Source organism: Phocoena phocoena, chromosome 2, assembly GCF_963924675.1.
Source record: "Phocoena phocoena chromosome 2, mPhoPho1.1, whole genome shotgun sequence".
NCBI lineage: Eukaryota > Metazoa > Chordata > Mammalia > Artiodactyla > Phocoenidae > Phocoena > Phocoena phocoena.
In genome coordinates this window covers 101902851-101927001 of record NC_089220.1, presented here as the reverse complement: position 1 = coordinate 101927001, position 24151 = coordinate 101902851, and the positions used below count along the sequence as shown (strand labels likewise).

At 39.8% G+C, this 24151-nt stretch overlaps 1 protein-coding gene across 1 annotated transcript in view; it reads left to right on the top strand.

The window, feature by feature from the left end:
• Positions 1-4557: 4557 nt before the first annotated feature.
• Positions 4558-24151, top strand: part of ADAM10 (ADAM metallopeptidase domain 10) — a 110950-nt gene continuing 91356 nt past the window's right edge. The window contains exon 1 of the mRNA XM_065901445.1: positions 4558-4837. Within this exon, the coding sequence (XP_065757517.1) occupies positions 4783-4837 (55 nt within the window). The 5' untranslated portion in view covers positions 4558-4782. The remainder of the gene's footprint in view (positions 4838-24151) is intronic.

Here is a 24151-nt window from a genome sequence, read left to right as displayed (position 1 = left end):
TGCGCGTCCGGAGCTTGTGCTCCGCAATGGGAGAGGCCACAACACTGAGAGCCCCGCGTACCGCAAAAAAAAAAAGTGAGGAGGAAGATCAGGAGAGAGCACAGTCTTGGGAAACACTGGAGGAGGGAATTTTGAGGAGAGAACGTTAATTGACCAAGAGGTCTAGTTAGATAAGGAGTGAAAGTGTGTAGTGGCATCAGTAACTAACAGATCTTTTTCTTTTCCTTTTTTTTTAATTTTTGGCTGCGTTGTGTCTTCGTTACTGCATGCATGCTTTCTCTAGTTGCAGCGAGCAGGAGCTTCTCTGTGTTTCAATGCGTGGGTTTCTCATTGCGGTGGCTTCTCTTGTTGCACAGCACGGGCTCTAGGCACGCGGGCTTCAGTAGTTGTGGCTCGCGAGCTCAGTATCTGTGGCTCGTGACTGCAGAGCACAGGCTCAGTAGTTGTGGTGCGCGGGCTTAGTTGCTCCGCGGCGTGTGGGATCTTCCCGGACCAGGGCTCGAACTCGTGTCCTCTGCATTGTCAGGCCGATTCTTAACTGCTGTGCCACCAGGAAAGCCCCTAACATATCTTTGATGGCCCCAGGAAGAGTAGCTCCTTGAGAGTGATGGTGTTGGAAGAAAATTTCAGTGGACTGAGGTGAGGTTTGAAAGCAGTACCAGAAGTGAGAGAGACTGGAGTGAGATGGATTAGAAGTCCACCGAGCAAGAGAAAATAATTGTGTAAATTGGAGTGACAGTAATGGGTAGGGATGGATTAAAGGCAGAAGAAAAATATTTTTAGGGAAGAATCAATTCTTGGTGACTGTTTATGAGTAGACAAGAGAAGAAGAATATGAGATGATTCCACTCTCCATCCCAGGTTACTGAGAGGGTGGTGGTGCCATTATCAGAGATAAGTTACACATATTGAGTTTGGCATGACAGTGAGACATGCAGCAGGCAGTTTATTAGGAGCTGGAAAATTTAAAATGTTTACCAGGGTTGGCTTTAAGTTGTGCAAGAAGCATTTTCATACAGTATTACTTGTATAATATACTGCATACGGCCATATACATCCTAGCTGAATTTCTCACTATTAAAACTTGAGGGTAACTTTCTTTTATACTGGTAGTATCAAAGCTGTGTATTGTAGCTAAGGAAATAATGCTATTAATCACTGCTTTCAAATGGACGAGTGTTCATGGAAGAACCATAATATTTATATATGTTTAATTAAACACTTATATAGCAATTATTTAAACACGTATGTAGCAACAGCCAGACACTGTTATAATCACTTTACAAATATTAAATAATTTAAATTTAATCATCAAAACAGTCTCATGAGGGACATATTTTATCATTCTCATTTAAGAAAAGAAACACTGAGGTTAGAAAGGTGAAATAACTTGGCCAAAGCCACACAGCTTATAAATGGTAAAGCTGGGAGTCCAACCCAGACTGTCTATGATGGTATAAATGCAGACCTTATATTTCCACATTTCATCAGTTTCCCATACATTTACAAAATACCAAAAATGTAGTAAGTTAAAATGTCAAAAAAAAAGTGTTTCAAACTTGTAACATTGGAATACCATTCATTATGATGCTGGTATGCAATGAATGTATGTTTTTAAATAAAAAGAGATACAATCTTAAATGTAATTTTTGGTGATCACCTTGGCAATGTAAAACACGATTTTGGTTTTTTTCCAGTTGAAATTAAAGAGAAGGTGCCATTTGCCTCCAACCCCTGGAATTAACTATAAACAATACTGTGGGGCTTCCCTGGTGGCGCAGTGGTTGAGGGTCCGCCTGCCAATGCAGGGGACGCGGGTTCGTGCCCCGGTCCGGGAGGATCCCAAGTGCTGCCGCGGAGCGGCTGGGCCCATGAGCCATGGCCGCTGAGCCTGCGCGGCTGTAGCCTGTGCTCCGCGGCGGGAGGGGCCACAGCAGTGAGAGGCCCGCGTACCGCAATAAATAAATAAACAAACAAATAAATAAATAAATTTTAAAAAACTATAATAATTCATTTTTCAAAATGAGAATTAAAGAAGCATATGGTGATAAACTGTAAAAAATACACAGCAAAAAGAAGTAGGAATTCCAAATTATTAGTAGTATTAATACTATTAATACTTATATTTTTAATTCAGCCTCCTGAAGCAGGATGCCAGATAGATGAAGACTAATTAAATGTCATTGAAACGTTCTAATTCATGAATTACAAGTTTTTTTTTTCTTATTTGTCATATGAATATGTCTTGGAAGTAGATGGTGGTAATAGTTGCACAGCACTGTGAATTTACTAAATGCCACTGAATTGTTTACTTTTATTTATTTAGTTAGTTTTAAATATTTTCCAGCTTTATTGAAATATAACCAACATATAACATTGTGTAAGTTTAAGGTGTATACATGTTGATTTGATACACTTATATATTGCAAAATGCTTACCAGTATTATTAACTATAGTTGGCATGTTGTACATCAGATCCCCAGAACTTGTTCATCTTACAACTGGAAGTCTGTACCGTTTGACCAACATCTCCCCATTTCCCCCACTTCCCAGCCCGTGGTAACCACCATTTTACTCTCTGTTTCTTTAAGTTTGGCTTTTTTAGATTCCACATATAAACGAGATCACACAGTATTTGTCTTCTCTGTTTGACTTATTTCTCTTAGCATAATGCCTTCCAGGTTCATCCCTGATGGCAAGATTTCCTTCTTTCTCACGGCTGAATAATATTCCACAGTATCTATATATGACATCTTTAGCCATTCATCCATAGAGGGACGCTTAGGTTGTTTCCATATCGTAGCTATTGTGAATAATGTTGCAATGAGTATGGGAGTACAGATTTCTCTTAAAGATCTTGATTTCACTTCCTTTGGTTTTATACCCAGAAGTGGGGTTGCTGGATCATATTGTAGTTCTTCTTCTTCTTTTTAAAATATTTATTTATTTATTTGGCTGTGCTGGGTCTTAGTTGCGGCACACGGGATCTTCCTTGCTGCATGTGGGATCTTCACTGCAGCATGTGAGATCTTTAGTTGGCATGTGGGATCTAGTTCCCTGACCAGGGATTGAACCAGGGTCCCCTGCATTGGGAGCATGGAGTCTTAGCCACTGGACCACCAGGGAAGTCCCTCATATGGTAGTACTATTTTTAATTTTTTGAGGAACCTCCATGCTGTTTTCTGTAATGCTGCACCAATTTACATTCCCACCAGCAATGAACAAGGGTTTCCCTTTCTCCACAACCTTGTCAACACGTATCTCTTGTCTTTTTGACAATAACCTTTCTAACAGTGTGGCAATATCTCACTGTGGTTTTGATTCACATTTCCCTGATGATTAGTGGTACTGAGCATCTGTTCATGTACCTATTGGCCATTTGGATGTCCTCTTTGAAAAAATGTCTTTTAAGTTCCTCTGCCCATTTTCAAATTGGATTGTCTGCTTTTTAGCCATTGAGTTGTAAGGGTTCCTTATATATTTTAGTTATTAACCCTTTCTCAGAGATACAATTTGCAAATATTTTCTCTCATTCTGAAGGTTGCCTTTCCATTTTGTTGATTCTTTCTTCTGCCATGCCAAAGCTTTTTAGTTTGAGGTAGGCCCCCTTATTTATTTTTGCTTTTGTTGCTTGTGTTTTTGGCGTCGCATCCAAAAATAATTGCCAAGACCAACATCAAGCTTTCCCCTGTTTCCTTCTAGGAGTCTTATGGTTTCAGGTCTTATGTTTAAGTCTTTAATCCATGGAATACTAGTTTAAAGAGTCAAAGGGAGTTACTGATAAATCAAATAGGAGCTTCAAAGAAGTTGGGGTGAAGGAGATTCCACAGTTCTGTTCAGAGATGGAACAGAGAGAGTGGTAAATAGGACATTTTTCAGGCTAGAGATTCCGTACCCTGTGGTTGAGGCGGCATGCTTTCAGTATGGCTAAGGCCTGATCTGTGCCACAAATTTGTAAAGCGATCAGAAAGATAAGACAGGCTGTGTTTCTGCTGCTGGAAGGTCTTTACATTTAGGTTCTGATTGTTGGCGGCTGTCTCCTTTGTAATTACCGCTTGTTCGCACTTGGCTTTTTTGGTGGGGGACTTTGCTTTTGTTTACTTAGTAGACGTCGTGCACTCTGAGAGGCAAAAAAAGAAGTAACCAAAATCTCCATTCCCTGTGAAGTTAAGAAGTGGACAGCTGCCCCTTGACTCTCCCATTTTAACCCAAGAGACAATTCTCAGTAGCTCTAAGAATCAGCCCTACGCGGTCCGCAGATTTGCGCTCTGGTCCGGGGGCGGAACCCCAGGAAACCCCGCCTCCCAAGCCCAATCCCCGCTCTCCGCCTGCGGACAGGAAGCAGCTGCTGGCCTAGGAGCCCGGGAACCAGCCGCAGCGCGCATGCGCGCGCCCCTGGGGCACCTGGGGGAGGGGAGGGGCGGGAGGAACGGGTGCGGCTCCGCCTGCTGGTTGGGCGCTCGCCGGTCACGTGGCAAGGAAGGAGGCGGAGGTACCGGGCTCGAGGGGAGGGAGGTAGAGAAGAGGGAAGGAGCGAGGGAAGGAAAGCGGGGAAGGGAGGAAGGAAACGAACGAGGGGGAGGGAGGTCCCTGTTTTGGAGGTGCTGGGAGCTTTGCCGGCCCCTGAAGTGGGGCGAGAGGGAGGTGCTTCGCCGTTTCTCCTGCCGGGGGAGGTCCCGGCTCCCCGTGGAGGCTCCGGACCAAGCCTCTTCAGCTTCTCCCTCCGGATCGATGTGCTGCTGTTAACCCGTGAGGAGGAGGCGGTGGCAGCGGCAGCGGAAGATGGTGTTTCTGAGAGTGTTAATTCTGCTCCTCTCCTGGGCAGCGGGACTGGGAGGTGAGGCACGACCCCGAGAGCCGGGGGCGCGGTGAGCACGGCAGACCGCGCAGCGGCAGCGGCGGCCGGGCCGAGCGGAGCCCAGTCGCTCCGTGTGGCTGGCGCGTCAGTCAGCCCGGCCGGCCGGCGGCGCCACTCGGGCGCGCAGCGCTCCCCGCTCCCTATTGTCCCCCGCGCCGTGACCGCGTTCCCTTCCGTGGCGGGCCGAGGAGGCTCCGAGCCTTCGGCGAGGCCTTTCCCGCCCCCTGCCGCCCCAGCAGCAGGGGAGCCTGGGGTCGCCTGCCTGAGAAGCAAAGTCGAGATCCGGGTCGCCAGGCGAGAGCCGGTGGTGCTCAGGCCGGCAGCACCATCCCTCCAGCCTGCTCGACGGGCGCCGGGGCGGGCAACTGCCGCGGGGCCGCCGGTCTTTGCCATCCTGGTCCCGCGCTCACCCTCCTCACCCTTCCGCCCCCAGCTCCTGCCTGGTGGCGAATTCCGGAGTCCGCTTAGTCGCGGAGAACCGCCGCGCAGGCTCGTAGGAAGTTGCGATTGTATTGTTCTTTACCGGGCGCGGCGATCCAGACCGACCCGGTTCTGCAGAGGGGCCGCCCGTGGAGGGGTAACAGTGGTCTCCTTCTCGTCTGAGCCGGGCGCCTACCGCTCTCCAGAGTGCCCCGCCTCTGTCCGGGTGTTCGGAGAGAGATAGCGGGAGGGTGTGTTTATGTTCAGTGCAAACATTTTGTTGCCCAGGGGAAAGGTTTTGGTGGGGAGAAAGATAAGCCGTTTTCGGGATGTTCACTGATCTGTAGGCTGGATTGCGTCTTTTAGAGGGACGGTCCCTCGGTGACCCAACTTGAAGAGTTTTCTTAAACTCTCAGGTGGAGTAGACATACAGTGTAATTAGTGGATTGTCAAAACAGTGGCAACCCTCCACCCCCCACGTTGGCGTTAAGTGTGCTAAAAGCGTATAATTTCTTGATTACTCCAGTTTTGAAGACGATTTTCATTTCCAGTGTATCCCAGGACCAACTGCATCATTTTGTTGTTGTGTAAAGTGCTTTATTTTAGGTTAACTTTTTGACTTCCTCCATAGTATACTTAAAGACCTTAAAATATGTTTAAGAGAATTGGATTGGAAGTTTTTCCGGAGTGCTTTGGATTAATATAGACAAATTTGATAATTTAGAAAATATCTGAATATTTCATGTAGTGGATTGTTTTCGTTCTTTTCTTTGTAACTTTGACTGCAGAGCCAAGCATATTTTTGTCCTGTCTTCTACTTCGTCTGAGGATGATACTTTGTAGGTAGACTTCTATTGTAGTTTGTAGTGTTCATTTTCTAACGAAACAGATTAGGAGCTTCTAGTAGATGTTTAGTTTGAAATATCTGTGCTGGATACCCTCTATAAGGGCCTTTGTTTTTACATTTGTATTTAAGTTCTAAATGTGGCTTACAAGAAATTTCTGTTTTCACTTTTTGTTAGACACCGGTTTCTATGAGGTAGTAAAAAGTAAGGCATCCACGTGAGGCAGTTTAAACTCCTGATGAGTAGTCTATAAAATGTCCTTTGATTTTCAAGAGTGAAACAGTAAGAATAGAAACTGGTGTATTCTGATGGTCGAAGAAAAAGTATAAATTGACAGCATAATCTTTGTGGGCTAAGGCCCTTTTTAAACGAAAATTTTCTAAATTCAGAACTCTGGAGTCATTTATAAAGTACCATTTCACATTAAACATTGGTTAAAAGGCTACTTACTTTTTGATGTTTGTTTTAAGCAGAACTTTTTCAAAAAGACACTAAGAAATCTTTTATTTTAAAATTAGCATCAAGATTGTAGCTTTTGGGTATATGGAGATATTTGTAATTTAATTGTAATATATAATATTTTAATTACAAATCTGAGCTTTTATGGTCAAGTTTGTAAGAAGTTTTTATGAGGATGATAGAATACATTCAGATTCTCTTATGAGAGACTGAATATGTGTAGATTAGAAGAAGCTGTAGTGGAAATATGGATTTAACTTTAAAGTATAAATCATTTTTAGGTACTTAATTATCCTTTTTAGTCGCTTTCCCCTATCCGATTTGTCAGTCACTGTTTTGCATTAGTTTTTTCTTGCTCTTAGTGTGTTGGTGGGAAGCTGGAAAAGAGAATGTGTTTAGAATCATAAAACTAAACTTTCCTAAGTTGTCCATTTCTTGCACATGTCCCAGCCTATGCTGTATTTGTAGGAAGATACCATAAATTTTCTAGAGTTTAATGTCTATTTAGACATGACTCAAATATATACATAAAAATACTTTATTTTATGCAACCACATTATAAATTTATTAGAACTTCTGATTAAATATAGCCCAAAGAATTTTTATGTATGTGTGAATTATACGTTTTAACACAAATATGTTGGTGAGTTGATGTTTTTTCTTTCTCCTCTTTTAAAAAAATTAATTGGTGTGTTTGAGAGGTCCACAGGGATTTTAGCTGTAGCAGTAAATTCAATCCCATGTTTTGGTTTAATGAAATCATACTTTAAATGAACTTTAGAATATGACACTTTTTTTTTTTTTTTTTTTTGATGGAGGCACGGCTCGTGGGGATCTAAGTTCCCCGATGACCAGGGATCCATCTGGGGCCCTTGGCAGTGAGAGTGCGGAGTCTTAACCACTGGACTTACAGGGAATTCCGACATGTTTTTTATATTAAAAAAATCTGGTGTAAATGCTTCGCTTTGTAGCATGCATTATAAAGAAATAAGTTTTCTGGAAGTTTGGCCAAAAGTATTAAAAGTATCAAAGTTTAAGCTTAAACTATTTCACTTTTACCAGCAAGTAAGGGCCTATGATGAAATTAATAAAGGGGACAGACTTCTTGTCTTCATCTTTTTTAAAATAAATTTATTTATTTTTGACTGCGTTGGGTCTTCGTTGCTGCGTGTGGGCTTTCTCTAGTTGTGGCGAGCGGGGGCTGCTCTTCATTGCGGTGCGCAGGCTTCTCCTTGCTGTGGCTTCTCTTGTTGCTGAGCACGGGCTCTAGGCGCACGGGCTTCAGTAGTTGCAGCACGTGGGCTCAGTAGTTGTGGCTAGTGGGCTCTAGAGCGCAGGCTCAGTATTTGTTGCTCCACAGCATGTGGGATCTTCCTGGAATAGGGCTCGAACCCATGTCCTCTACATTGGTAGGCGGATTCTTAACCACTGCGCCACCAGGGAAGTCCTGTCTTTTATCTTTAAGGAGCTCTGACTCTTCATCTTTTCAACCTGAGATTGATAATCCAGTTAGCTGTATCATCTTGAGAAGGCCCATTTCAAGCCATCCCCTACATTAGCAGTATCTTTTCTGTGTGTGTACAGGACCTCTCTGAGTAGCAGGGTTTGAGAGAACTGGGCACGGCAAGCACCTCTGTCTTTTCTGATCTCCGTTTTATAACTTGTTTAAGATCTTCAAGGGTGTTTATTATCTAATATTTTAAAAATTATCTTACGGACTTGTAGGATGGAGCAGGGAGAGTAAAGGGACATTTCTGTGATGTCTGCTGTGTATCTGATATTGTTAGAAGTTTCGCTTTTCAACATGTATGAGGGAGTGGTGATATATTACATTTGAAGAAACAGGCTTGAAGAAATAATTTTTCTGGCATCATCCACCTGCTAAGTGGTGAATTAGATATTCAGACCCAAGCCAGTTTGACCTCAAAGCCTAGGCATTTTACCCATTGCCCCCTCATACCTTTTTTAAAATAATTAATTAATTAATTATTGCCTGCGTTGGGTCTTTGTTGCTGCACACGGGCTTTCTCTAGTTGCAGACGGCGGGGGCTATTCTTCGTTGTGGTGTGCAGACTTCTCATTGAGATGGCTTCTCTTGTTGGGGAGCATGGGCTCTAGGTGCGCTGGCTTCAGTAGTTGTGGCACACAGGCTCAGTAGTTGTGGCACACAGGCTCAGTAGTTGTGGTGCACGGGCTTAGTTGCTCCATAGCATGTGGGTTCTTCCCGGACCAGGGCTCAAACCCGTGTCCCCTGTATTGGCAGGCGAATTCTTAACCACTGTGCCACCAGGGAAACCCCTGTGTCCCTTTTAAATGGGCTGAATTTAATCTTAAATGATGGAGGTTTAGTATAAGAACAGCTTACAGTTTTGGGCTAAACTTGCTTTAGCTGTCAATTTTTGTACTTGGAAAAGGGAGCAATACTAAGGATAAATGGAAAAACTGGAATAATCCTGCCAGTTAGATTCCTATGAGGGCAGTAACACTGCTGTCTAGCAGTGTGAAGGCTTTGCCTTAGGACTACTGGGGTGGGAACAGTCCTGTCCTAGCTAGGTTGCAGGAAATAGCAGTACTGAGAATAGTTCTCAGGGGGTGTAGACTCTCTTTGATGTTGGGTGAATTCATTCTGAAGCTACTACAATTCCAATTAAACAATGTGAGAACATGTACAGTTAGAACATTGCTGTTTAGTCACCAGGGTTTATTGTATGTCTGTGGCTCGTAGGAGTCATGACGGCACAGTCTCGAGTGAGAAGAGAAGAAAAAACATTGAGTTTGTCAGAGTAGACAGAAATGCCAAGATATAAAAATAGAGTTCCAATTATGTATTGTAGCTGCAGTGAAATGAGGATTTATTAAGCTGGAGGGACATCAGCCAGTTGGGGAGAGCTTTTTGAGATAGAAGAGAATGGCTTATAGTGTAGTAAGATGCATGTAGGTTTACTTGCCTGGAATGGAGAGTCCATGGCAGGAAATAAGGAGAAATGCTAACTGGGCCATAATGACTGGGACTCTCATTATTCATATAATAGGCCATGATAACTATGAAGAAGAGTATTGTGGAATTTTGGTTGGCTGAGCAGTTGGGATATGTGATACAATAAGGAATAAATTAGCTGCTTGATGAACTGGGTGATTGAGTCCTGGGTTAGGGTAGTGATTGTAGAAACAAATACGGGTACAACAAGAAATCATATGGAAGAAAAACTAGTAAAACTTGGCAAATGTTTAATGTGAAGGTATCACAATTTATTGAGGGCTTACTCTGTGTTGAGTTTGGATCTTAGAGGCTGTTGCATTGGAGAGAGTGTAGTTTTATAAAGCTTTGAGGACCTCAGCCTTTGAAGTTGAAAGTGTCTAAGATCTTGAATCTAGATTGAAGGTTATAGGTTGGGATGTGTGTCAGAGTTGAATTTTATCCTACTTGCAAACTAATACTTTTGTTGGGCATTGGTTAAAACTTTGCACAGTCCTTCAATAATCTGTGGTTAGTCACTTGGGAAGCACTGTTCCTGACAGTTGGGAGATAGAAGTTTGGTGAATTTGAGGTGGAGGGGAGAAGTTAAAGGTACATTAACAAGTATATTTTTACCTTACAAGTATATATTTACTGTCCTTCAGTTGGAATTAGGCTCTTCAGTTCAAGAATATGCTTGAGGGCTTCCCTGGTGGCGCAATGGTTGAGAGTCCGCCTGCCGATGCAGGGGACGCGGGTTCGTGCCCCGGTCCGGGAAGATCCCACATGCCGCAGAGTGGCTGGTCCCGTGAGCCATGGCCGCTGAGCCTGCGCGTCTGGAGCCTGTGCTCCGCAACGGGAGAGGCCACAACAGTGAGAAAAGAATATGCTTGATACTGTTGATTATATATGAATTGTGAAATTCCTATTTCAGACACAAATTGGGGAAAAGAATGTGACTTCTGCGTTTGAGGCAAATGTACATATATGATTTGTGGAGCAGAATTTCCTTTCGTTTATTTTTGTTTGCATTAATGATTGCAAGGGATATATATGTACACATATTTTTTGAACAGCTTTGAACTTTGGATTTAATTTTCAAAAGAATATGGATAGAATCCTATACTTATGAATTGGGCAGAATATTAATTTGCTTCTTTTTTCCTAAGAATTAAGTGGGATAAGTTCGTAAAATGCTGAAGAGATTATAAAGTGCTGTGCAAATATTGTTAAAAATATGTTGTTTCCAGGCCTAATTTCATTTGGAATCTATTAGTTACAAAATATAGATAAATAAATGTATTTTTAAAAGTTGAAATACTAGAACATCATTATCAAACATTAGCAACTAGAATTTGAGAAATCCATAATTCCTTCTCGAACACAGTTCTATCACTTTTTAATATTAATCATTCAGTCTTTTAAAATGCCTGTTATTATGAATTTACATCATAGTATTTATGTGGTTTTGTAGCTTTTAAAAAATTAATGTGTAGTTAAAATGTATACACAAGCAGACACTGAAATATTTATAAGTAGTCTGGAGATAGTTTTGGTTGTCACAACTTGAGGGATGCTTACTAGCATCTAGTGGGTAGAAGCCAGAGACGCTGTGAAACATCTTTTACAATGCATAGGGCAGCCCCCACACAGCAAAGAATTATCGGGCCAAGATGTCTCTAGGGCTGAGGCTGAGAAACTCTGCTCTAGCAGGAATTTGCTGTCTTTGTCCTCTTCATCTTTTTTATTGTTTTTGTTATTTCTGATAGCTTACTGTCTTGATTATTCAAGTCACATAAACTCCCCATATTCTTATCCTGTTGAAGCCTTCCTCCTCCAGTGTTCTGTGCACTACAGTTAGGAAAAAATTTTTTTTCCAGCATTGCCCATTCTTCATCTTTGAGTTTGCATTTGGGAAGAAAATCTGATTCTCTTAATTTATAATAGTGATTGAATGACTGATAGCCCATGAGGATTATCTAAAAACCAAAGCAAACCAGTTTCTTGTTAACCCAGAAGAGCCATGGATTAGCAGGATTTTAGTTTCTGTGGAAAGATACTTTGAGGCACTTAACCAGTAGCTTACTCTGCAAATCTCTCTTCAGAATTAGTTCTATTCAACTTCAACTTTTCACAATTTATTTTCTTCAAAATTTTAACTCATAAGTACTCAAAAACTTTCATGTCTTTTTCATAACTCCATCCCTCCCTCCCCTTATTGTCATTGGTAGCACCTTTGGCAGAATTGTTTTATTTACACATCAGATTTCCTGGAAGGAGGTGGAGGCAGATGGTTTGGGGTACAATATGGGAGAAGGGTGGGGTGCTGAGAGTAGGTTTAGGATAAAATGCAAAGTGTGGGGTAAATATATATCAACATTGCAGTGGTGGCTGGAGCCATTTTGTGTGTGTGTGTGTGTATGTGTATATGTGTGTGTGTATGTGTGGTGGGCTGAAAGTCAAAGTCCCTTCTCTGTACTTACGTTTGCATTTACTTGAAATGGTGTAAAGGCATTTCAAATCAGCATAGAAATCTAAATTATGTACCTATTCCACTTTTGGATTTTTAAGTTGTATTTCATAAGTAGTTGAAGTTTAATACAATTGGTAGGTTTTCACTATCGATGTTTTATATCCTTTGTGATAGATTTAGTTTAAAATTTATAGTTTATAATTTCACTTTGAGCCAGCTAACTTTACTATTTTTAATTCTTAGAGACGAGCATATCTGAAAAAGTGGGTATGTTGGAATATGCTTATAATTGTAGACATACTCTCCTATTTTGAGCTTTCATTTGTAACTCTTAGGTGTAGATATTTGTAGAAAATGATTTGACTGGTTTCTAGTGAAGAAATAGATACTGTGGCTTAAGTTTGAAGTCACAATTTAGAAGTAACTTTTCCAAGACTGCAGTAAAGGCACTTAAGTATATTGCTGAAATATAGGACACTATAGTTCCTGGAAGTCTACCTTTGTCATACAAGAGAACAGCTTTGTTAATGGTATTTAGTGCTTCAAGATCAGAGTGAATACATATCAAATATAAGAAGCATTGGTCAACCCAGTGTGATGCCTCAGACACAGTTGATGACTCAAGTTCCTTAGGAAGGAAATACACTTTAAAGTTGTGGAAAAATGCTCTTGGTTCCTAATTTTAAAATTACACAAGTGAAAAGTCTGTAGAAAACAACTTGATTACAAGTAATTTTTCTGACGAATGGAAGTGTGCCAGCCTTAGCTTATTCTTACACATCCTCTCATTTATTGTAATTGAGTTTTTCTGTAAATAGGGAGATATGTAATGTCAAAAGATTTTTGCAGATTTCTTTCCCCCATCCTTAAGACTGTACTGTCAACTTTCTTTGATATTAATAGGAAAACAAATTTATTTCTTACATAATATTGCTCTCCCACAAAAAGGTGTTATCCACCATCAGTAAGATATACTCTGTTTTTCCCCCCGATGTTGATGAAATTTTCATTCTGCGTTTTTTTGCCCTATTTTTTTTTTTTTTTTTTTTTTTTTTGTGGTACGTGAGCCTCTCACTGTTGTGGCCTCTCCTGTTGCGGAGCACAGGCTCCGGACGCGCAGGCTCAGCGGCCATGGCTCACGGGCCCAGCCGCTCCGCGGCATGTGGGATCTTCCTGTATCCCCTGCATCGGCAGGCGGACTCTCAACCACTGCGCCACCAGGGAAGCCCGAGGAAGGAAGCTTTTGTTTGCAAGCATTCCTGAGAAGTAAGATGCTGCCTACCCATGGAATATGGGAAATAATCATAATGGTTAGAATTTATGGTATACTTACTATATTCCAGGTATGATTCTTAAAGTATAATGAGGTTGTTAGATTCTGCCTTTGTACGAAGATTGGGTCATTTTGCCATCAGAGCATAATTTAGGCTCTTTGTACTTACAGTATTTGAGCCATTTGACTTTTCGTCAGTCAGGTTCTTTGAAAGGTTTTTTGTTTTTCTTCGTTTTTTTTTCACATTAGAAAGTTTACAGTTAAGACGGGAGAAGCATCTTAGAGAACATTTTATGCATAATACCATTTCAGTTTTGTCACAGATAAATTTATACATGTATTCTTTTTGTGTGTGTGTGTGTGTGTGTGTGTGTGTGTGTGTGTGTGTGTGTGGTACGCGGGCCTCTCACTGTTGTGGCCTCTCCCGTTTCGGAGCACAGGCTCTGGACGCGCAGGCTCAGCGGCCATGGCTCACGGGCCTAGCCGCTCCTTGGCATGTGGGATCTTCCCGGACTGGGGCACGAACCTGAGTCCCCTGCATCGGCAGGCAGACTCTCAACCACTGCGCCACCAGGGAAGCCCCCTATACATGTATTCATTTTTTAAAAGCTTGAGGACAGATACTAAATCTCTTGATGGTGAGATATAGGTTATATCTTTTACAAAAGTATCTATTACAAAACTTTTGTGATACGGAAAAAGAAAAAAACATTTTTTAAAGTTGGATTACCTTTAGTAAATACCATTATCCTGGTGACTTTGAAAACAGTCACAGGAAATAAAATACTGTTCTCAAATTGTGGAAAGGGAGAGAGCGCCTTAAGATCTCCAGTGGCAAGGAGACCGAGTTGTTTTTTCTACTTAGAACCTGCTGGCCATTTTTCTGCCATTCTTGTATTGTAGGTGATTTTTTTTTTTTTTGGTGTTGCTTTACTTTTTTAGTTTTTTTTTTTTTGAAAATTAATTATATGTTTTCTCCATCTTATAGGTCCAGTCCAGTTATTCTTCTACCAATTTTACACATAGGCATTTGCTTGATATACTGTTTAATTTTTCCTAACTTTTTATCTTAAAAATGTATGTATTTTCTGAAAAGTTGGAAGTATATATAGTCCAGTTAACATTTATATACCTTTAACCTAAGTTTATTAGTGGTTATCTTTCACCACGTTTGCTTTATCGCTCTTAATATGTATTCTCTTTTTTTGTTCTGAACCCCTAAAGTAAGTTGATACCCTTAAAATCTTAAGTATGCATCTCGTAAGGTTAAGGACATTGTCCTTACATGACCAAGAAGATTCTTTTTTATTTTTTAATTGTTCAAATTTCCCACGGAGCTTGTAGGTACTAAGTACCATATGAGTTTATTACATGTTTTGTGAAGGCCAGATTTATGGCAACTACAACTAAGGACTAGAAAGTAAAACACTGTTGGTATGCTTTTATGTATAGGTAAAAAAGAGTAATAGTAGAGAAAGGAGACGTTGACAGAATAACTACACAGCAGGATGGAGCTATTTTATGTAGGAACAATGGCACAATAACATAATAGCCTAGAGGTTATGACCTCATTATGACCTCTTAGGTTAAAGATGTTAATAAGGGTGAGCCTGGCTCAAGAAGATGTTAAAGTAGAGGGGAAAAAAAATCAGTAATGGTTCAAAAGGAAAGATATTAGGCACATAGATAAACCCCAATTATCTAGAAATTTTGCTCAGTGGAACCTGTCATTTTCCTTTGATGTCAGATTAATAACATCTTATTGTACTCTAGGTTAAATGTACTTTATTTTCATCATTGTCTAGTAACAGATCTGTTTCTCCATTGTTAAGGACTTTACATGAGAACGTCTTCAGTGAGTATTCTATTCTTTATCAGAAGGGAGAAAAGAAGTTAAAGATTGCTGTCCAAAGGGAGAAAAGGAGTTAAAAGATTGCCGTCCATTGAGTCCTTCCTGTTACCTTCCCTGTCATTCATGTTGCCCTGCTTGGGTAATGTATCAGTGATAAAAGAAGCTCCAGTTCTGTATTCAGGGGCAGCCACAGAACATTAGTTTTTTTGCATTGTTTGTTGTTGTTTTGTTTTTTACTCCTAGACTTGTAGGCTATGATTCCTTTTGTACAGATCTATTTCATCTAAATAAAGGATTTAAATTAGAGGAAGAAAATAGTAGTCTGTTATGGGCCACAAATCACATGTTAATTTAAATGGCAACAGACCTTTGGAAGAAGTTGTTTCTGTGCTGGTACTTACTTATTAGTTGTGTTAAATAACCCCTAATATGATGATGACCTCTATATTTGTATCTCCAGCCCAGGACTCTCTCTTGAATTCTAGACTCCTGTTTCCCAGCTACATCTCCAGCTAGATGTCTGGTGGGCATCTGAAACTTAACATGTCCAAAACCAAACCTCTGATTCCTCTTACCCCAGTCTTTTTTCCTGTAGTCTTTCCCATCTCAGTAAATGGGAGGTCCATTCTTAAGTTGCTTAGGCAGAATACTTTTGAGTTATCCTTGATTCCTCTTTTCACTTACACCCTGCATGCAAATCCTGTCAGCTTCTCCTTTAGAGTATATGCAAATTTTGACAACTTCTCATTAGCTCCACCGCTACAGCATCCATCTCACTTTAATTACCGTAAAACCTGCTAACTCTTCTCCCTGTTCTCTTGTTCTCCCAGTCTCTTCTCAACATAGCAGTCAATGTGATTGTGTTCAAAAGCTGCTTTGGTCAAAACCGTCCACTGGTACATTGTATACTTTAAAATGGTTAAAATGGTGAGGTTTATGTTCTGTGAATTGTACCTCAACAAAAAAGTAATAGCAAAATAAATTAAAAAACCCATTCAGTGGCTTAATATTTTAAGTAAAATCCGATGTCCTTATAGTGGCTTCTAAGGCCCTACCTGAGGTACATGTATGCTTATTCTCCCTACCTCCTGCCCCCAGTCCATCCCCACTGTTCATTTCTGCTCCAGCCACGCAGAGCTCTTTAAAAATTGCCAGGCTTGCTCCTGTCTCAGGGATTTTGCACTTGCTGATCCTTTTACATGGAACAGTTTTCCCCTTAGATTGCTGTATTATCTACCCTCTTTCTTTTTTAAGTTAAAAAAAAATTACATGGTGGTGAAATACATGTAACATTTACCAGCTTAACCATTTTTAGCTGTGTGGTTCAGTAGTATTTAAGTACACTCACATTGTTGTACTTTGCTCTCTTTCTGAGTCTTTACTGAAATATTATGAAGTCTCCTGATTACCTCATATAAATACATACATATAATACAAACCCCTTCCTTGGCATTCTCTATCCAGTCACCCCGTGATAACACTCTTATAGCCATCCGAAGTTGTTTACTTGTTCACAGGGAACTCTATTCAATATCCTGTGATAACCCATAATGGAAAAGAATATGAAAAAATATATACGTATAACTGAGTCACTTTGCTGTACAGAGAAATTAACACACCATTGTAAATCAAATATCCTTCAATAAAATAAAATAAATTGATTATGCGCCCCCACAAATGAAGTTATTTACTTGTTTGTCTTACTGTCTGCCTTCCTTCTCTAGAATAAAGTTTTCTAAGGTCAGTAATTTTGTTTTGTTAGCTGCTATATTCCCAGCATCTAAAACAATGCCCATATAGTATATAGTGCATATAGTAAGTGCCCATTGTATGTGCTGAGTGAATAGATGAATGATCACTGAACTAGATAATTTCACTTTTTATGAATTACATAAGAATTCCAATTTTCTAAGAGTATGTCTGGAAAAAAAGCCTTCAAAGCTTATAATTAATCTTATTTACTTTAATTGACTTTAAAATGGAATGAAAATACCATTTTTGTTAGTGTATTGGTTTTGCTCATTAGTTTTATATGCCCAGTTAATTAAAAGAATTAGGTAGGTTGAATGGGTTAAAATATTCTTTATAGAAACCAAATTGCTTTTTCTCAACTACTATGTGTTCCTGTTAAAAAATATTATTAAAGCACTTAGCACTTGTCATTCATTGCAAAAATTAGACTAAAAGGGGAAATGTAGAACGTCTTCATGGTTATCTGATTTTACTCAATAAAACTTGTAAACTTTGCTATATTCCTAAGATGAAACTTTAAAAAGCCCATTTTCATTTTAGGGTAAATTTAGAATCATAGAATGTTTGAGCTAGAAGGAAGTTTTGGGAATTGCCCTGGTGGGGCAGTAGTTAAGAATTCGCCTGCCAGTGCAGGGGACACGGGTCCGAGCCCTGGTCTGGGAAGATCCCACGAGCTGTGGAGCAACTAAGCCTGTGTGCCACAACTACTGAGCCTGCGCTCTAGAGCCTGTGAGCCACAACTACCAAGTCCTCATGCTACAACTGGTGAAGCGCATGCTCCTAGAGCCCATGCTCTGCAACAAGAGGAGCTACCACAATGAGAAGCCCGTGCACCACAATGCAGAATAACCCCTGCTTGCCACAACTAGAGGAAGACGGTGCACAGCAACGAAGACCCAATGCAGCCATAAATAAATAAATTTATAAATAAATAAATTTATGAAAAATAAAAGGAACTTTTGTAGTTTTGGGTGGGTCGCTTAACCTCTCTGTGCCTTATCCTAAGATTAATTGTACTTGCCCTGCAATGTTGTTATGAGGGTGAAATGAGAGAATACATTCATTAATTAATTTAACCATAATTTACTGAATTCTTACCTGTTATGTACTGTACACTATTCTAAGCCTCTTATATATATTAAGTAATTTAATCCATATAACAACACTGTTAGGTATAGATATTGCTATTTCACTTATTTTACAGACAGGGAAAATGAGGCACAGAGAGGTAGGTAACTTGTCCAAGATCACTCAACTAGTAAGTGGCACAGTTGGGATTCTAACACGTGACTAAAGATAATGCTTGGTAAACTGTTGAAACATAAAGTAAGATATGTTGACCATATACTTCCACGGTTATTGAAAAACTTCATTACGAAAAGGAATATAACATTTTTAACTGTTCAGAAAGTCATGCAAAATGGTGATGAAAGCTGCATAGGTAATTGCAGAGACAAATACCTGAAATGCACTCATAGCATCAATAGAAGATTAAAAAAAAACTTACCTAGCGAACAGATCTATAATAATTTTAATTTTAACAAGTAGCACTTTGCAAATACTAGACATATTAGAAATTCTGATGCTTCTTGGATGAGTATCATAGATCACATTTTCTGATGATTGATTTATGGCTTTCTTATCAGCAAGGTATAGGCTGCTTTCTTTATAAATTCATATGAAAAAGGAAATTTCCGTGAAACGTTGAGTGGATTCATTAATTCTTACAGCAAACATTTACTGAGCGCCTGTTTTCCTACTCTGTTTAGGTAATGAGGGTACATCATTGAACAAATCAAAGTCCTTGTTCTCATGGAACTTCTAGTGGTAGAGGGATATGTCAATAAAAAATAATATGAAGAAAGGGCAGGATATTAGAATGAGTATGATTGGGACATAAGCTTTTAGATAGGGTGATCAGAGAAAGCTTCTGAAGAAATTTTGTAGATATCTGAATGAAGTGTGCCAACCCTGCTTTGGAGGAAGATGTTTCAGGCAGAGGGATGATAAAGAGACTAATGTGGCTGTAATACACAGAGTAAAGGGAGAGTGGTAGAAGATAAGGTGAGACCCGTATGGAAGTGGAGTGGGGGAATGCAGCCCCTTATGAGGATCATCTTCAGCGTTAAAAGCCACAGTTATGACTTTTTTTTTTGAGATTATAAATCATGATGAAGGCTGTGGAGGGGGAACAGCTAGTGAGGGGGGTGGGTGAGGGGTGGAACATTTTGAGCAGAAGAGTGACACAATGTAACTTTATTTGAACATTATAACTCTGACTGCTGTATGAAAAATAGACTGTCGGGGGTGGGGGGCAAGAGTGGAAGCTAAGAGGCCACTTATTTGCAATGGTTTTTGATTGTCTAGAACCTTTTGAACCTTGCTTTGTTTGGCACATTTTCAGCCTTATGAATTCCATCTCCTTAATTTAGATTCCCCAGCCTTTCAGTTGCAACTAGGACACAGGCATGTAAACTAGTCTTCTGAACTAGGCTCCTCTAATCAGAAGCATCACTGGAGACCTGGATTCTGAACTGAGCAGACATGTATGCTTGCTGAAGTTTTGCCAGTAGTGTGCATCTTTCAGACTGTTATGACAGATTTTTCCCTAGTTGTTTTAAGGTTGTGTTTCTGGTACAAAAGTGGGATTGGAGAGGCAGGACAGTGTTGGTGTTTTTCACAAGGTATTTTTGGGGTAATTATGGTGTGTACTGCTGCTGCTTGGGATACCTGGATAATCTTAAGGAAGATAAAATGGGGAGGGTTCCAGTATTATTGTCAAGTAGTAGAATATTACTTCAGATAATAGACTATTGTATCAGAAGTATGGGAATTGATTAAGATCATAATGGAGAATGCTTTAGTGTTTATGGAAAAATCTGTAAGTTCTGGGTCAGGTTTCCTGTGTAGCCATTTGCATGTTGGGATCACTGGTTGTCATTTACTCTTATATCCCCCCAACTTTTACTACTTATGTCTATCCTATTAACAAAAATATACTTCTGAAAAATGAGTCATTATAGGATGCTTAATAGTTTCTTGGAGGTGAGTAGAATGTTGATTTTATTTATTTTCCTGAAGGGAGGACAAGCTGGACTATTTTGAATTGTCTTTGTTTTAGATTCTGGATTTTTTTTTTTTTTTAAAAAGTGTATAACTTAGGGAAGAGTAAAAGAAAGGCCAAATACCCATATGCTTACCACTTTGACTCACCATTTTTCTTTAAAAAAATTTTAATTAGCTTTATTGAGGTATAATTTCCATACAATAAAATTCAACAGTTAATTTTGAGAAAGGTATATAGTTGTTTAACCACCACCAACATAATAATAATAATAATAATAATATAGAACATTTACAGTAACCAGTAAAGTTCCCTTGTGCTCTTTGTAGTCAATTCAGAATCCTGATTTCCCATTTGATTTCTTCTTTGACCCAAGGGCTATTTCGAAGTGTGTTACGTTCTCAATATTTGGGAAATTTTCCAAGTATCTCCTATTGATTTAATTGCACTGTAGTCAGAAAACATACTCTCTGATTTCAGTCTTTTAAAATTTATGGAAACATGCTTTATGGCTTAGAATTAAGGTCTATCTTGGTGAATACTCCATGTGCCTGTGAAAAGAATATATACTCTATTGTTGGGTGGACTATTTTGTAAACGTTAATCAGGTCAAGTTGTTTGATAGTGTTCAGTCCTTATTTTTTGTCTACTTGTTCAGTGAGGAATGTTCATGATTTCCAACTATAATTTACAGATTTGTCTACTTTCAGCTCTGTCGGCATTTTTAATTTTTAAAAAATTGTATTCCTCGTTCTTTTTTTAAAAAAAATATTTATTTAGGCTGTGCCAGGTCTTAGTTGTGGCCCGCGGGATCTTCGTTGAGGCATGTGGGATCTCCAGCCGCGGCATGCGGGATTTTTTTTTTTTTTTTTTTCTTGGTTGCGGCATGCGAACTCTTAGTTGCGGCATGCATGCGGGATCTAGTTCCCCAACCAGGGATTGAACCTGGGCTCCCTGCACTGGGAGAGGGGAGTCCTACCCACTGGACCACCAGGGAAGTCCCCCATCAGCTCTTTCTTCACATACTTTAAGCTCTGTTACGTGATGCACATTTAGGATTGTTACGTTCTTTCGATGGGTTATGAAATGTCCTTTTTAAAAAAATGTATTTATTTTATTTATTTTTGGCTAAATTGGGTCTTCGTTGCTGCACACGGTCTTTCTCTAGTTGTGGAGAGTGGGGACTACTCCTTCCTTGTTGTGCGCGGGCTTCTCACTGTGGTGGCTTCTCGTTGCGGAGCATGGGCTTTAGGTGCACGGGCTTCAGTATTTGTGGCACGCAGGCTCAGTAGTTGTGGCTCACAGGCTCTAGAGTGCAGGCTCAGTAGTTGTGGCACATGGGCTTAGTTGCTCCGCGGCATGTGGGATCTTCCTGGACCAGGGCTCGAACCCATGTCCCCTGCACCGGCAGGAGGATTCTTAACCACTGTGCCATCAGGGAAGCCCCCGAAATGTCTTTTTTTAATCCCTCTTTTTTTTTTTTCCCCTTTGGTTTGTTTGTTTTAAAGTTTACTTTAATAATACTGTAGGCACTCCAGCTTTCTTGGATTAGGGTTTGGATGGTATAACTTTTCCCTTTTTTTTTTTTGCGGCACGCAGGCCTCTCACTGTTGTGGCTCGCCCGTTGCGGAGCACAGGCTCCAGACGCACAGGCTCAGTGGCCATGGCTCACAGGCCCAGCCGCTCCGCGGCATGTGGGATCTTCCCGGACCGGGGCACGAACTCGTGTCCCCTGCATCGGCAGGCAGACTCTCAACCACTGCACCACCAGGGAAGCCCCCTATTCTTTTTACTTTAACTCATCTTTATTTTTGTTGAAGTATCTTTTAGACAGCATGTATTAACATTTTCTTTCTTGAAAAATAAGAAAATGATTTTCATTTAATTATGTTTAAATCATTAACTTTTAATGTAATTATTGATAAGATCGAGTTTAAAACTACCATCTTACTGTTTGTTTTCTGTTAGTTCTATCTGTTCATAGTCCTTTTTACTCCTCTTTTTCTATATTCTTTGGGATTAATTTGCTTTAAAAAATGATTTCATTTTATCTCTGATATTGGCTTATGTGATATACCTGCTTAGTATATATTTTTAGAGGTTGTTCCTAGGGTGTACAGCATACACCTGTAACTTAAAAATGTATACCTTTAAATAAAATACCACTTCATTTATAGTGTACTTTCATTTCTCCTCTCCTCCATTGTGCTGTATTATCATACATTTTAATTCCATGTGTGTCATAAATGCCATAGTACATTGTGTTTCTTGAACACAATCACTTAATTTTGAAAGAGATTAAAGAATGAGAGAAGGGCTTCCCTGGTGGCGCAGTGGTTGAGAGCCTGCCTGCCGATGCAGGGGACACGGGTTCGTGCCCTGGTCCGGGAAGATCCCACATGCCGTGGAGCGGCTAGGCCCGTGAGCCATGGCCGCTGAGCCTTGAGAGAAGAAATCTTTTTTATTTTCTCATTATAGTCATTGTTCCTGTGTCAACACAGGTTTGTGTCAGCACAGGTTTCCAGCTGGTATATTCCTTCTGCCTGAAAAACTTCCTTTAACATTTCTTGTAATGCAGGTCTACTGGTGATAATTGTCAGCTTTGATGTCTGAAAAAGGGTTCATTTTACCTTTTTTTTCGTTCATCTTCATTTATGAAAGATATTTTTATTGGGTATGGAATCTTAGGTTGACAGGGTTTTTTTTGTAGTACTTTAAACATGTTGCTGAATTATCTTCTGTCTTATGTAGCTATGCTGTCATTTATACCTTTGTTGCTCTGTATGTAATGTGTCTTTTTCTGTAGCTCCTTTGGTCCTAACCCACCAGCTGATTTTAAGGGTTTTTTTGTCCCTAGTTTTCAGCTGTTAGCCCATGATAACTTTTAATTTCTTCGTATGTTAATTCCATCATCTCTATAGTCTCTGTTTCTAATATCTGATTTTTTTCTCCAGTAATATGAGAAAAAGACATTTTCCTGATTCTTTACATGCATGGTAATTTTTGATTGGATGCAGATCATTCTTGATTTTTACTTTTTTGTGTGTGTTTGATTTTTATCTTGCCTTTAAACACTGTCAGATATTTTTTGGTGTACAATTAAACTACTTGGAATCAGTTGAGTCCTTTGGAAGATGGCCTTTAAGCTTTGTTAGAGTGGGTCCCAAACAACCTTTAGTCTATGGCTAATTTTGCCCCGTAAATAAGGTGATGTATTCCTGAGGGCTCTACCCAATGCTCCGTATATTACAGGTCTTTCTTCTCTGGATGGTGGGAATATGAACACTTCCCAGCCCTTTCAATATAAACTTTTAAGATTGTTCTGCTTACTCTTTTTGTGGTTTATTTTTTTGGCCTGGGATAGTTGATTCTCTCACATGATCAGATATGAATCTGCCAAACATGTAAGGGGACCCTTCTTTAGATCTCTGAGCTCCTTTTCTGTTAGCTTCCTTTTCTTTGGCACTCTGATCCACAAATTCTAAATGCCTCTCAGAACTCAGATACATGGCTCCTCAATTCAGCAAGACCAGCAGGCTCTGTTTGGGTTCCTCTACCCTGCATATTGACCTGAAACTGCCTCTGGGTAGTTAAGTTGGGCCAATTGTAGATCTTATCTTATTTGTTTATCCTCCAATGTATTTTGTCAAGTTTTCTGAATGTTTGTGGTGGTAGGTTAAATTTAGTTCCTCTTACTCCATTATAGTCAGAAGTGGAAACTGATAGCAGTTGTGTCCTTTTTCTTTTTTGTCCCACTCTGAATCACCTCAGTGAAAATTATGCGTGTCATTTTACTCTTAAGTACTTCAAAGTACATCTCCCCAAATTCAGATTATTCTCCTACTATATTACCACAGTGTTGTTGTATTGAAGAAAATTAACAAGAATTCCTTAATATCATCTAAGACTGATTGATTCCAGTTTGTCCCGTATTGTTTCTAAGTGTTTTTTGTTTCCCTTCTCAGTTGGGTTTTTTTCTCTTTTGCTTTTTTTTTTTTTTTCATTATTTTTGCTCTGGTATGTTTCGACATGTTCATGGTGGTGTGGTTCTTCTTTGTTCTGTCATTTTTTTTCTGTGATAGAATTTGTGTTTTATCTACTTTTGTGCAGTCAGGACTCATGACCATATACAACCTTTTTGAGAATTCCAGGGCTCTGTTCTCTTGAGATTTTTTTAAAAAGTGAATTGTATGGCTTAT